The 14,648-nt window shown below is 39.4% G+C and overlaps 1 protein-coding gene across 1 annotated transcript in view; it reads right to left on the bottom strand.

The window, feature by feature from the left end:
- BMF (Bcl2 modifying factor) overlaps positions 1 to 13,137 on the bottom strand; it is a 35,564-nt gene extending 22,427 nt beyond the window's left edge. The window contains exons 1-2 of the mRNA XM_032233664.1: positions 12,834 to 13,137; positions 682 to 1,002 (exon numbers count right to left, since the gene is read on the bottom strand). Of these exons, the coding sequence (XP_032089555.1) occupies positions 682 to 997 (316 nt within the window). The 5' untranslated portion in view covers positions 998 to 1,002; positions 12,834 to 13,137. The remainder of the gene's footprint in view (positions 1 to 681; positions 1,003 to 12,833) is intronic.
- Between the last annotated feature and the right edge of the window lie 1,511 nt (positions 13,138 to 14,648).

Below are 14,648 nucleotides of genomic sequence, written 5' to 3'. Positions count from 1 at the left end.
CAGGCTAATTCTGCTGACTGCCGACTGCCAGCAGTTCATCCTCACTGACCCAAGGTTGACTCAGCCTTCCATTCTTCCCAGGTGGGTAAAATGAGAGCCCAGATTGTTGTGGGCAATATGACTTGTAAACAGCTTAGAGAGGGCTGTAAAGCACTGTGAAGCGGTATATAAGTCTAAGTGCTAGTGCTAAAAATGTCAAATGATGGCAATTCATTTATTAATTTTGCATTTTAGAAGCAGATTATTAATACATTTTTCATTTATCATCTATTTCTTTTTTTGATAACACTAACTCTTTTTGGATAACTAGCCCAGTTCTGCATATTATGAAGGCTGTTTCCAAGTGACTTTTGACCCCAAAATTCAAGGGAGGGTTTCATTGCTGCCAAATGTTGGTGGCCAAAGATGAGAGAGCACAGAGTCACATAGGTTTTGAGGTGCTGGCTGCCCTGTCTTGCTCTAAATAAAATACTCTGAAGATGAAGCAGGACTTCCCTCTACCTGTTTCATGTAAAGCCAGGCAAAAGGTTCTGAGATAACTATCTGACGCAACAGCAGAGGCAATTGCTGCCTTGCTCAAGAACAGCACGGTTCATTAAAAAAAGGGAACAGGTTATATCTGTGGCTCACTGCCTTTTTTCACTGTAGACAAAGAAGCCAGTAACAGCTGATGATTCTTACCATAAAAGAGTCTCTGAGGCTCTTCAGTGACTCCACAAGGTAACATGATATCCTGGCTGGAAGAGGATGCATTGAGGGTTTGTGTTGCCTTGTCCTGTTGTTTGGCATGCCTGCTGCCAGGGCCACAACAATGTGTAAGTGGGAAGAGCTGGAACCTGCCCAGGAGGCAGTTGTAAGATTTGCTTTGGGTGAAAATGCCACGAAAGGCCATCTTGCTGGACTGACTGACCAGTTCACAGTCATCAGAGTGGAACACATCGTCATCTAACCCATCCAAATGGGAAAAATCATCTTCCAGGTAAACAGGGGGATCCATTTCACCTGAAAATATGTAATAAGAATAAAAATATTACAACACTAAATAATTGAATAGCAGAGGCAAAAACATGCATGCCTTTTATTTGTCACACAAGCTATTTCTGAATGCTGCCTGGGGGGAAAGGTTAGCTGGTTAGTGAAAGAGGCCCTCTGACCGAGTTCTCTCTTCTTCTTTCAAACAAAATGTTGAAGCAAATGGGAAACAAAATGCCATTTAAGGTTCAGACTGTTTACCGTCTGGTCAGCCCTATGAAGAAAGTTGAAAGAAAAAAAAATAGCTTCCAGGAAAATTATTTTAGAATGCAATAAACCACATCAATACTTTACACAAGCATTCCGCTCTCAAAAAATTTATTTTAAATTCTCTGCACAGTTTTGAGAATTCTTAACGTACAGTATCTGAAAACATTAATCAAGTTTGTTCATCTAAATCGTAGAGCCAATGGAACCTGGGGCTGAGTGTGCCTCTCCAGTTTACTAGGAAATACATCCAAGTATGGCAGGTTTTTGCCATTTTGATGCAAAAAAGCGAAGTGCATGCGCAGCGAACTGGTACCAACTGGTACAAGAACACACCCCTGATTGGACTATCTGCAAGAAATACCTTTTGCCTCCAAGCAAGACCATAAAATACACAAAACATAGAAAGTGAACAACTGAAGTGCTTTGGGACTTTGAATTCAAACAGATAAACATCTGCACCACTATACCTCATACATAGCAATTGTTGATAAGAAGGACAAAAAAATCTGGATACTGGGCATGGCAATACCTGGAGATAGCAAAATAGAAAAGAACTGGAGAAAGTCCCAAAGCATAAAGACCTGCAAATAAAAGTAGAACAATTGTAGCAAAAGAAAGCAAACCCCCAAGAGTAATAGCCCCAAAATGAGGCTGAACACCATAATCTCGTCAAAATCACTAGCCAATTGCAAAAGGTAGCTTGATTTGGAACAGCTTACATCCTCTGACTCTTCCTTTAACACCATCAAACACCATCTTCCTATTCCAGGTTCTCAGAAAGGACTTGACAGATGGATTAAAAATGCCAAATCCAGTCTGACCTGGCTGACTATGCAATGAACCATAATTTATTAAATTTATATGCTGCCTGATTCCTGATGATTCTTTTACAGCAAAAGGCAATCATCGCCCCTAATGACAATTGAAGAAACATCACGCCGTTTTAATGTCTTCCACAAAAAAAAGTAATTTTAAATTGCCTTTAGGAAAGGAAAAGTCTTGTTTCCTTTTTGCCCACCAAAATGTTCTTCCTTGCCAATAAGTTTTGTGTAACAGTCAATTCCATCTGCTTGTTCAGCTATGTTATCTCCCACCCACCCCTACCCCAATGTTAGGTTACAGTTATATCTATGAATTTATGTAAACACAAGGCTATGCACTAAGTGCAACACCCTAGCAGGCAAAAAGGTTTTAAGCATGAGATTTTAAACATTAATAATGGGCAAAAAAGGAACAAGAGCCAAAAAGAAGAAAAAATATTTTGAAAATGAACAAATCATAGAGAAGGAGAAAACAGCTCCATTTCTAGCAGATAAGAAAAGGGAGGTGGGGGGGAGAAAGCATTGTTGGCAAGCATTACAGTGCTGTTTTGCTGGCACTTGACTACTTCTCTAGAAAGATAAAGGACACAGCGCAGAGTTCAGAGCCAGAAGATAATGCCAGAGGAAGGAGAAGAAGAGGTATCTATCGGCAGGTTGCCCTGCTCTGCAATTTTCTCCAATTACCTGACTCTGCTCTGGAATTTTACTTTAATTGATTTATGAACCTCAAGAATCAGTTGGGAGTCAGAAGACTGAGGAAATCAAGCTGCTTTGGACACCCCTTAATGCCATATTGCATTACCTATTTATATTTATTCACATATATCAATACATAAACATAAATGGTGTTTGTTTACGTACTGAAAAGATATACAGGTAGTCCTCAACTTTCAACAATTCATTTAGTGGCCATTCAAAGTCACAACGGCACTGAAAAAAGTGACAGGGTCATTTTTCACACCACCATCGTAGCATCCCCATGATCAAAATTCAGGCGCTTGGCAACTGGTTCATATTTATGACCGTTGCTGTGTCCAGTCCCGATTAGATGAAAAGAGGCCCTAGGCTATTCCACTTATGAAGCCCTTTCACCTCCCATTTTTAAGTTTGTAAATTCCATGAGAGACAATAAAAATCATCATTACTGTGATATATATGCAATCTATATCAATATATATAGCTGGCCTCCCAACGGAGGGCGGCTCTGCTCTGCGGCAAAGGCAGCGAGGCCAGCTGCCTCCCCTCTGCGCTCAGCTGCCCGGCTTGGCCCCTCGCCTGCACCTGCTGGCCGCTGGTGGGCTCCGCGGTTGACGGGGTGGCTACTGGGAGCGGCACGCCTCTCGCCCAACGCCGGTGCTGGGAACGTGGGCGGGCTCCCCACTGCCGCGGCGCTGGAACAATCTTAACCAATACATTTTTATGTTTGTTTATTAGTCATATGTGTAGAATTTCTCCTTATTTTCGGTTTCAGGGTTTTAGTGTTCACTGTTTTTAGAATAGTGTAATTTTTAATTTTGCTAACAATTTGAATGTAGGCCCCTCTGATCTTGAGGCCCCTAGGCTGAAGCCTAGTTAGCCTATAGGAAAATCCGGCCCTGCCTGTGTCCCAAGGTCACAGGACCACCTTTTGCAACCTCCCGACAAGTGAAATCAATGAGGAAGCCAGATCACTAACAACCGAGTTGCTAACTTATCAACTGCAGTGATTGACTTAACAACGTGTGGCAAGAAAGGTTGTAAAATGGGGCAACCTCACTTAAACAAATGTCTCACTTAGCAGGAAAAGTGAATAGCAGATTGCAACATTCCGTTGCTCTTGTTGGAGTACTTTTTTTTTTTTCCTTATAAAATATCTTGGCTACTGGCTTTGAGAATAAACTATCCTCCCTGGTGGTTGACAAAGTTAAAAGAAATGGAAGAATCCATTTCTTACCAAACTCAGAGCTATTTCAAATAGCTGTTTTCAGGCTGTTTTCAAAAATTCATTTTAAAGCCATTACAGGTAGTTCTCACCTTACAACAATTCATTTAGTGACCATTCAAAGTTACAATGACACTGAGAAAAAGTCACCTATGAGTGTTTTTCATGCTTGCCGCATCCATTGCAGCATCCCCATGTTCATGTGATCAAAATCTGAATGTTTGTTCATGTTTATGACGGTCACAGTATCCTAGGATGACAATGGTCACCTTTGGCAACTTTCTGATAAGCAAAGTCTAGGGCAGTGTTTCTCAAGCTTTGCTGTCTGGGGAATTCTGGGAGTTGAAGTGCGGACATCTTCAAGTTGCCAAGGTTGAGAAACACTGGTCTAGGGGGAAGCCAGATTCACTTACACAAACGTGTTACTAACTGAAAAACTGCAGTGATTCACTTAACAACTGCGGTAAGAAAGATTGTAAATGGGGCAAAACTCATTTAACAACTGTCCTCTCTAAGAAACAGAAATTTTGGGCTCAATTGTGGTCATAAATTGAGGACTACCTTTATTACCTTAGTAGCTATTTAATCTGGGCTGACAAAATCCGGATGGCAGTAGATGGTAGCAAGAGATAGTAAAAAGTAGTTTGTCAATGCATGCTCTGTAGTGGTCACCTGGATTTTGGCAGCCCAGACTGATACCAACACTGCAGTATTAAAATACTGTAGTATTGTTTTTGAAACAACAGCAACAACTCTAGGCTGTAAAATAAAGAGGGATGGCTATTTCTTAAAAAAACACAAAGGACCATTCAGTTCATTCAAGGGCTGTTTAAATACCTACTTCACATATAATGCTATTCCATCACTTGCTTTGTTTTGTTTGCTTTTGCTGTTGTGCCCAGCCAACGTTTGGTTCTTCAAGTCATACTTTTGGGGTTTTTTTTTAATATACTTATTGAAAGTTTAAATGAGTAAGAATAACACAAACTAAAATAGAGTAAAATCAACAAAGAAAAGGAAGAATAAAAGAGAAAGCTCAAAGGCAAAAGGATAGTGGAAAAATAGAAAAGAAAGGAAAAAGATATAAAGAAGTGTTTTATTTTTATTTTTCTTACAGCAGTTATAAATACAATTGCAGGGTTTACATCTTTCTCTAAAGTATAACACAACTCTTTTCTTTCTACAACTTATCCTATCTAGTTGTCCAAGCCACAGATCATAAGTTCATTTTTTTTCTGTTTTACACAAAATGTCTCTAAGGCATTTCATGTCAGCAATAAATGTTTGATTAGAAAAAAGGACAAGATCTACAAGTCAATTTGGCTGCTTCAGCAAGTTCTATCATATTCACCAACCATTCTTTGGTATTGCCCAATCTTTGAAGCCACATTTTTGTTGAATGTGAACAGTGTCAGTGGCCAGACCCAAGACCAAGTGGAGAAGGAAGTGGTTTATATTTCTGGGTTGGTGATTAATTTCTCATTAACTGGATTTTGGAAGTTCACGTTGTGCAATCTCACTTTATAGTAAGACAAAAACCTTGGTCAGCAAATCCGCTCAATCAGGTTGACTAACGAACAATAGGAGTGACTTGACTTCAGAATCGGCTTAGTCCAATGCAGGTGCAAAAATATTTTTGCAGAACTTTTTTTAGATATGTAACAAATGTACTAAATCTAAGCATAAGATCTAAAATTTTAATTAAAAAACAAAACAGTATATAAACTCAGTTATCTAGCATCTAGATAACAGATTATACTGATAATAATGAAGAAGGCAGTTGTTCAGAAAATCTCTAACAAATTAATAACTTCGAACAAATGCCACACCATGGCCATGTCTTCACTGAATGTACAATTTTAATGACATCCTTGCAAGGTACAGGCAATTTCTCTCCTATTGAGTTACGTTTAAAGAAAAACACAAATGTTTTTCAAAGAAGGCTCTTGAATCAACAACCAGCCTGCCCACAACAGAGCACGTAAACTACGTAACTCCATGTGCAATCACAGAACCACATATAAATATCCCTTGGCAAAGAGGATTAAATGTGCACCTCAAAAGATGGCATGGGGTGGCGTGGATTATTTTTCTCATCCAACGCCTGGCTAGAGTGGGAAGTGAAAAAAACATCCCCAAGGAAGCCAACAGCAACCTCTTCCACATCGTACTATACCAAGAAAACTGCATAGAAATACCCATGTAAATCACTATAATTGAGCTTAGCTCTGAGATCATATTATGCATTCTCAAGAGCTTATATAAAGAAAGTCTGGCAAGCAGAACCAGGGTAAAAAAAAAAAAGTGTCTTTCATAACAGGACATGCTCCACAAAAAGGATGCGCTTTGCAAAACGAGTGTTTCTTGAGAACATCTGGCAATGTGCTCCAGCAACTGAAACCGCTGGGATAGATAAGAAAGGGAAACTGTGCTGTTTCCTCTGGCCTCAGGCAGGAGCTCTTGGGAATCAGGGCAGGGAATTTGGTTGGTCTAACTGCCAGGGTGATCCTGTAAGTGGAACTGCCCAAGTAGCATCCATCAGACAAAAATAGAAAAAAAGGGGTAAGGGTAAGAAGAAGTCATAGGAAGATTGGTGTGGTCCTGAGGCTATTTTATGGGCAGAGAAAGCGTTATCGGAAGACTTAGACTATTGCATACAGTTTCTTGGAAAGCCTTGGGAACTCCTTGACTACACTATTCTGACATATAGCTTGGGGACATTAGAGATTATTGCATATACTGTGTGATGATAACATTGTAGTGCCATTTTCAAATTAGTTGACAAAGTTCAACACCTTTTGAGTGAAAGCAATGTGGAGGTGTGTTAACAGGTGGTAACAAACTGGATAATACCAAGGAAGAGAGGAAAAAGCCCTGAACAAGTCAACTACACCAAAATGCACCAAGATCTTGCAAAACAGACAACTCTTTTCCTGAAATCCCAACTCCAAATATTGTATTTTGTCTTCTTTGTTAAAAGTATATACTGTGCCTAAAAACTGCCCTCCTTCCAATAAATAAATAAATAAAATACATCTACACAGCCTTGTTTCATTTTTATAAGCTCTCAAAATGCTTGGCCTATTAAAACCAGAAGTGTTTACTGATGCACATTTAGGTTATAGATTATAACAGGCAGTGCATTGATTTTTATTTATTTTATTTATTTATTTAGAAAATTTATATTGCCGCCTATTCGCACATGGCGATTCAAGGAGGCTTACAAGGATATAAAAGCACAATATAAAAGAAATAAAAATAAAATAATAAAAAAATAATCTCCCAACAATTAGCCTTTCAGGGTTTGAGGCCAACAATTAGTCTTTCATGATTCTCTCAATGTTAGCTTAATTTAAATACACAGAAAACACACAAGAATTCTCCAGATCTAAAAAAAGTAAAATTCATTATTTGGATAATTTATTGTGCTGTGGTTTGTATAATCTAACTTGCAATTACTGATAAGATCTAACAATATAAGGAGTAGCATGTTTTCCTGAAATCTGAGGGATTTTTTTTTTGAGTTTGCACATACAGAACTGGGCTATAACTCTTGTCCCGTTTGAATATCTGTACATAAAAGTATTTGAAATTTAAAATAATAAATCTAAACTCTAACCTTAACCTTCACTGGATCAAAAGACTTGGTCTTAATTTCAGTTGTAGTCCACTAAAGCCCACATAGTTAAAGGCCAGGAAATGACAATTTTATATACTGTATTGCAATTCTAAGTTTATTTAACTGTAAACAATTTTATTTTACATTAGTAATAAGTGCCATAGATTATAAAAATTTTCTTGTTTCATTGCCAGGGAACAAAAATAAGCCTAAAGTCAGGTACAAAACACACACAACAAAATTATTTCAAGGATCAGTCTTCTCTGTTGGTAGATGGTTGTTGTCATATCATTTTTCTTCAATTTCTAAACAATAATAACAGTTGAAATGTATTTGAATATTAGTAGTTTGGGTTGATAGACTGTTCTGAGTTCCGAGCTTGGCAATTTGGTCACAAACATTTCAGTGACCATTTGAGGAGACATCATCAGTGCACTTTGAATTGTGTTCGTCTGTCACAACGCTGGCCTTTAAATGTCTTTTTATGTGATGCAAATTAGTGTGGATGTTGTTTGTTCAAGCTACTTCTGAGTCTTGGTCTGATTTTGGACTGTTTGATCGGCTGGCTATTGTTATTGGGACACGGTCTTTGATTTTAAGTACCATCTGTATGATGTAAATTAGCGTTGTTTGTTCACATATTTCTGAGTTCGGATTGTTTGATTGATTGTTGTTACTGAACCTCATGGTCTGATTTCTTGTGAGCTGGTGGGTTATGATGCATTATATTAGTTCGTCACTTCTGGCTGTGATTATTAAGCGAGTCACCACAGGTTGTTAAGTGTGATGTCACTTCACCATAATTTGTGAACTTTCCCATTGACTTTGCTTATTGACAGATGGCTGTGAAGATCACAAATGGCAATCACATGAACTGGTCCTCTCTAAGCATCATAAATGTGCACTATTTACCTAGAGTTCGAATCATGATCATGTGACCATGGGAACACTACAAAGGTTAAAACTTTGAGGACTGATCACAAATCTCTGTTTTCAATGCCGTTGTAAGTTGAACAATGCTGAAGGAGTGGTTGGTAACAAGGAACTTTGGAAGAACAGAATAAAGGCTGAAAACAGGGATAGAAAATTGTTCTATGGCATTGGAAAATAATTAGCTTTCCACCTTCATTTTTTTAATATTACTAAATGCATATTCAGTTTTCTAATTACTCTAGTGACTTATCAATAAGCAAAAATACAGAATATTAAAGATTAAAAATAATACAAATAAACCCAAACCAAAATGAAATCAATCAATAAAATAATTGATAAATATTGAAAGATCTGGAGCCAAACATGGCTCCTTAGGGAATTCTTCCTAAGCTTGCTTTGGAGCCATAGAGAAGGTGGTTCTTTTCCCACAAAGATGAACCGTGACAATGGGGTACTTGAGAAGGGCCCTCCTGCCAATCTGAGTAACCCGAAAAGTTTGCAGCAGGAGACGCAATGCCCCAGATAATCTACCACTAAGCAGTTTAGGGATTTAAAGGTCAGTGCGACCATCTTCCATTGTGCTTGGGACACATTTAGCAACCAATGCAGATTTTTTAGTCCAAACATCACAGGATTCCTATATTGCATAGCCGACCAGAAGCTGGATGTTTCATTTTGCGCCAACTGCACTCTCTGGATGCTTAACAAGGGAAGGCCCACATAAATTAGAAAAGTTGCAAATTACTGTCACTAAATTCCACTGGCTAAGGGACGATCCCAGCTGCACCCTACCCATAACTGTGCAAAGCGCTGCTCATTGCAGCTGCCAGCTGCAAATCCAATGACAGCTGGTGGTCAAGAACCACTCTAAAATTGTAAACCCATTTCTTCTTGGGGAGTGCAGTCCCATCCAAAACATCACCATTCCAGAGTCCAGCGTTCTTCTTGCCAATGGTATCTCTGGATTGTCTGGATTCAATTTCAGCTTGCTCCATTTCATTCTGTAAAGAAGTTCTTTTGATCTCACCTTCACTGAGCAATCTCATGTTTGAGCAGAATGAAATCCAATTTACGTTTGCCATGCCATGCACCATTTCCACTGTATTTCTTTTATTCTGCCTTGGAATAAACAACTCCCAAATGACTTAATTTTTTTTAATGATTTCATTTTACTCCATTTATGTATCTGCTGTAGGCTGTAAATGGAAGAAAGGATTGCAGAAATGAAACATCAACATGAAAGGGTAGAACAATGTTCTAGTCCAATCTCATGTCTAGGGTAAAAGTCCATTTCTACAACATCCAGTCTGTTTAAATGTGGAAGAGTCCACCACCACCCAAGGCACTGTGCTCCTACTTTTAGGGCTGTTTTTACCCTAATGTCCAGATGACATTGACTTCCTTGTAATTTCAACCCATTATCATTTTTTCCATCATCTGGGATAGGATTTGAATAACTCTCCCCCATTTCTATATAATAACTGTTGTGATACTTGAAGATAGCGATCCTATCTGTCTACAACTGCCTCTTCTGTAGGCTAGGTAAAGGTAAAGGTTCCCCTCGCACATATGTGCTAGTTGTTCCCAACTTTAGGGGGTGGTGCTCATCTTCGTTTCAAAGCCGAAGATCCAGCACTGTCCAAAGACGTCTCTGTGGTCATGTGACGGGCATGACTTAATGCCAAAAGTGCACGGATCGCTGTTACCTTCCCACCAAAGGTGGTTCCTATTTTTCTCCTTGCATTTTTACATGCTTTCAATCAACTAGGTTGGCAGAAGCTGAGACAAGTAACAGGAGCTCACTCCGTTACGCAGCACTAGGGATTCAAACCGCCAAACTGCCGACCTTTCTGATCAACAATCTCAGCATCTTAACCACTGAGCCACCACATCCCTGTTCTCTAGATTAAACATACTAATAATCTTGCATGCATAATTAAGACTGCTATCCAATAAGTATTCATAATATCTATCACCATAGTTAGGGTCTTTAATCTATAACCTAGAGAAAGAACGGTCCCTCAACATAGATCCTATGTTTGTAAGTATGTTATGAACAATATTCACTTACTATACAGTCCTATGTGTAAGTCATTTTGTGTTCAGTGGGGCTCACTTTGAAATAAGAGTCCTTGAGTCTGTGAGGTTCTGAACAGTTAGCAGTATGGAAAAACAGAATTGGAGCTTGGGAACTCATCACTTTCTTTTAGGCTAGGTTCACAGATCACAATAAATCATGATTCATTTAGTCATGGTTTATGGAATAAACCCAGTGTTGTAAGGGTTCTTAAAGCAAAAACTTTCATTTTTTTTCATAAGTGGCAAATTTCATAAGTGGCAATAGTTGTATTTGCACTATACACTGAGCCAAAAGCAAACCCACATCATTTGCTTTAATGTGATGTGTGCACTCAAACACTATTTTGCAGTTATGGGGCCAATCCAAGATCCTTGAAAGGAGCGCAAATTATAAATATCTTCTGAGCACAAGGGCAAGGATTATGCAGTTCCTTCTCACACGATAAATCTATTATTTTTGTTTTCCAACAATGCCAATGTGAAATGCAAGGGCACTCTTGAGAAATAAAAATTATTCTAGATGTTTAGAATTATAATAATATTTAATAATAAGAGTGGGGCAGGTGGCAGCAAGAAAAGTATCCACGAATACACTGGTATCCAAAGGCAACATCCTGGGGATTTAAGTGCACACGATGCAATTATATTGATACCATTCAGCACATCTGAGCACCTGGACTGGAATCCCCTGAAAGTCCCAAGCAAGCAGTTTTATATTTCCTGAAATGCTATAGAAGCATAATAAATAACCATCATGCTCTTTGGAAAGAAGGAAATCAATTCAGCAACCAACTTCACAACCCCGAATGGGAAAGAATGAAACCAATTCTGCAGTTCTTTCCACTTGGAAACACCTGTTGAGGAACCATACAATGCAGGCATTCTTCCATTACCTCTAGCATTCTCTCAGGGGGGAAAAATCAATATACAACCACTTGCCTTTCTTCAGGAATGGAAGAACAAGGAAGAGGGTGGGGAGGACATAACACACGTGCATGCCAGTTAGCCAAAACAAAGTGACAAGTTGGTTTCATGATTTCTTTAGCTCTTCCTTTTGCCTTCTGCCCAGTGCTTAAATGACTCAATCGGTGCTTAAATGACTCATAAAGAATCTTTAAGGTTGAAATGTATTATATCAGCCCAGGAAGAGGTCAAACCAAATTCTTACAGTGAAAAGGAAGGAGGGGAAAAAATCAGATACTCATATTTTATCCAAATGAGTCCACAAATAGCAAGGCCTTACTGCATCCATGGTGCAAGAAATAAATTGAGTCTTTTAAGAATTAAAACATCAAGTACAACACCTTGGTGGCCAGTTCCGCAAAACCAAGTGTCTCTTTTCTATTTTGCAGAACACAAATTTGCATTCCTTAATGATTATGTGGGAACTATTTAAGATGGTTATAGTCTTTCACTAGATAACAAATTATCTTTGTTTGCATCCCATTTTTTCTGTATATCTAAAACTATCACAAACCATTGGCAGAAATTTCAGCTGCTGTGGTCCTACTAGTTTGTTCTCCTTATATCTTCGACAACTTTAATGGCCAGCAAACAAAAATGAAAGAGAAGAAGTTTCCATTCTTCAGGTCCTGTCTGTCAAGCAATATTGGAAGCCAAGTAGCAATGACACACCCCTCCCCCCACTTTTTACTTAAGCCAAGTGAGGACTAAGTTATGTCTTGGAAAGTTAACTGCAAGATATACAAAGCAGTAATATCTCATGTGAGAGTGCAAGGGGGAAAATATATACAAATATACACTATATTGCCAAAAGTATTCGCTCACCCATCCACTTAATCAGACTCAGTTGTGAGCGAATACTTTTGGCAATATAGTGTATCTTTCGATGAATATTTTGTATAATGCTAGCCTGTGCAACTTTAAACCTGACTCACGCAGAGAAAGCCACATGTGGGGGAAGATCATTTAACCGACTTGGGGGGGGGGGAGAAGCCCCTTGCTTCAATGTAACTTCCTTAACTGCGCAACGGGACCCCCAGAACTTATCAAGTAGAAGAATCCGCCGATGCGATGCCTGCATCTCTAATGAAGGCTCTCGAGGGACTCTCGACTAGCTCGCTAAGGAAATCCAAATCCCAAGGAGCACGTTGTGATTTAGAACTTATAAATAACAGAACTTATAAATACAAATAACGGAGTTGTCACTCAAGTCCTGCCCTGCCAGCCCCCCCCCCGCTACTGCCCAAATACTGACCTGTTGCCCCCACTGCGCCTCTGCCCGGGCAGAACAGCTGCAGAAGCTTACGATCGTACTCCGGAGACAAGATCCAGGAGTCCTGGTCGCTTATTCAAAGCGGCGATCTCCGAAACGGATCCCGCCTTTCATCAGGTCTACTACTTGCTGCTGAAGCGCCAACAAGAGCCGCCAGCGGAAAGAGCGGGAGCCGGAAAGTCCCCGGGCTTGCAACCTGAGGCGCCGCCGCTTAGCACCACACGGTATTGTTTCCAAAAAGACACTCGCTTCCTGGCATTACCCCGCACAGCTGATGAAAGTCACTCCTCCCCGCCGTGACGTCAGGGAGGGGGTCTAGCCAATGGGAAGTGGCAGGCGCGCACGTTCCCAGCTCGGGGCTGTCACAACGTGGATAATTTTGTCGAGTCTGGCTCGTGATCTCGGTTCACAGCGAGCCAAAGGCTGGAGCTGTGGCAGAGCCGTTTCCAAAAGCCGCTGGCTCTAGACGGGGCAATCGCCCCCTTCCCCCAAATCGTGGCGCTAAGAGGGCGAGAATTAGTTGGGAGACCTGAAGCAAAAGATTTTATATTTAACCGTGCCTATTTGTTGTCTTGGCATTCAGCCCAAAGCCAAACCTCACAATCAATCGAAGGCAGGGCAAGTCCAGACTTGCAGAGAAGCAATTTTTTTTAAATAAAATTTTCCTCCAATATAAACATTTATATTTTATGGACAGTACATTGACTGGGTCAAGTCTTTTTTAAGCCACTTAAGCAATAGTAATACAAATAAATAAATATGTATACTTCAAATCTTCCAACTTCAACAATATTGGTTTCTTTCCATAATCCTTTATCATTTTTCTAATAGTTCTGTAGGAAGTTAAAACCCACTCATCTCCTAGAAAAATGAAATAGCCTGGGAAATATTGAAAACGCAGAATATTATATTTCCCTGGATAAGAAATGGAGAAACATGTTTTTAGGCAGGAAACAGACTCACTCTTAATACCCCCACCTTTGTCAATGGGCCATTAAAAGGCCTGAGCCAGTTTATTCTACATAACAAAGATCTCCCCCCTTCAGCTCCATAGTGATGGGATTAAGGCATAATAATATTCGCCCTTTACCCATCTCAGCACAGGGCATCTGGAAAGAAGCAATGCTTAACCAAACTTGGACTCAAGTTTGGGACTACAGAGTTGCCCCTGCATGGCCCCATGGAAGTCTGACAACCAATCAGAATACAAGCTCAGGTTCAAAGCCCAGAGAGGACATAAAACCAGGGTCTTTCAGCATCTGTCTCTCTCTTTTTCTTCACTCAACATCTTAAAGCATGTGATCCCCCTTTTCTGTTCAGGAGTTCAAGCCGTGTGATCCTGTCCACCATTAAACCATCTTTCCAAGCAGCCTCCATGTTTTCAGTGTCTTCCCCCACCCCCCAACTTGGAACTGAACCCAGAAGGACATTTCTTCCAACAGTTCATTTAAACATAAATAGCATTTCTTTTTGCCCTATATTTATTATCCCCTGCTAAATAATATCATTTAATAGTTTTAAAAATTACCCATTATTTCACCATAACTTCAATGTCCCGAATGTGTAGGGTTGCTAATAAAGCCAATTATTAACAATATTTAATCAATCCCAGGAATATAGTTCCAACTCCCAATAATTTCTATTCCTTACTATTTTAAATTCACAATATACTTTAACATATTATTAATGTTATTAACACAATTACATTATCTAGTCCTAAATTCCCACCTACTAATTTTTACTTATTGGGGTTATAACATATATATTGTCTATTAATGTATATACTACTATTTTATC

The sequence above is a fragment of the Thamnophis elegans genome, chromosome 1, assembly GCF_009769535.1.
Source record: "Thamnophis elegans isolate rThaEle1 chromosome 1, rThaEle1.pri, whole genome shotgun sequence".
Taxonomy (NCBI): domain Eukaryota; kingdom Metazoa; phylum Chordata; class Lepidosauria; order Squamata; family Colubridae; genus Thamnophis; species Thamnophis elegans.
Note: the sequence above shows the minus strand (reverse complement) of the source record. Positions and strands in the feature narration are given on the sequence as shown.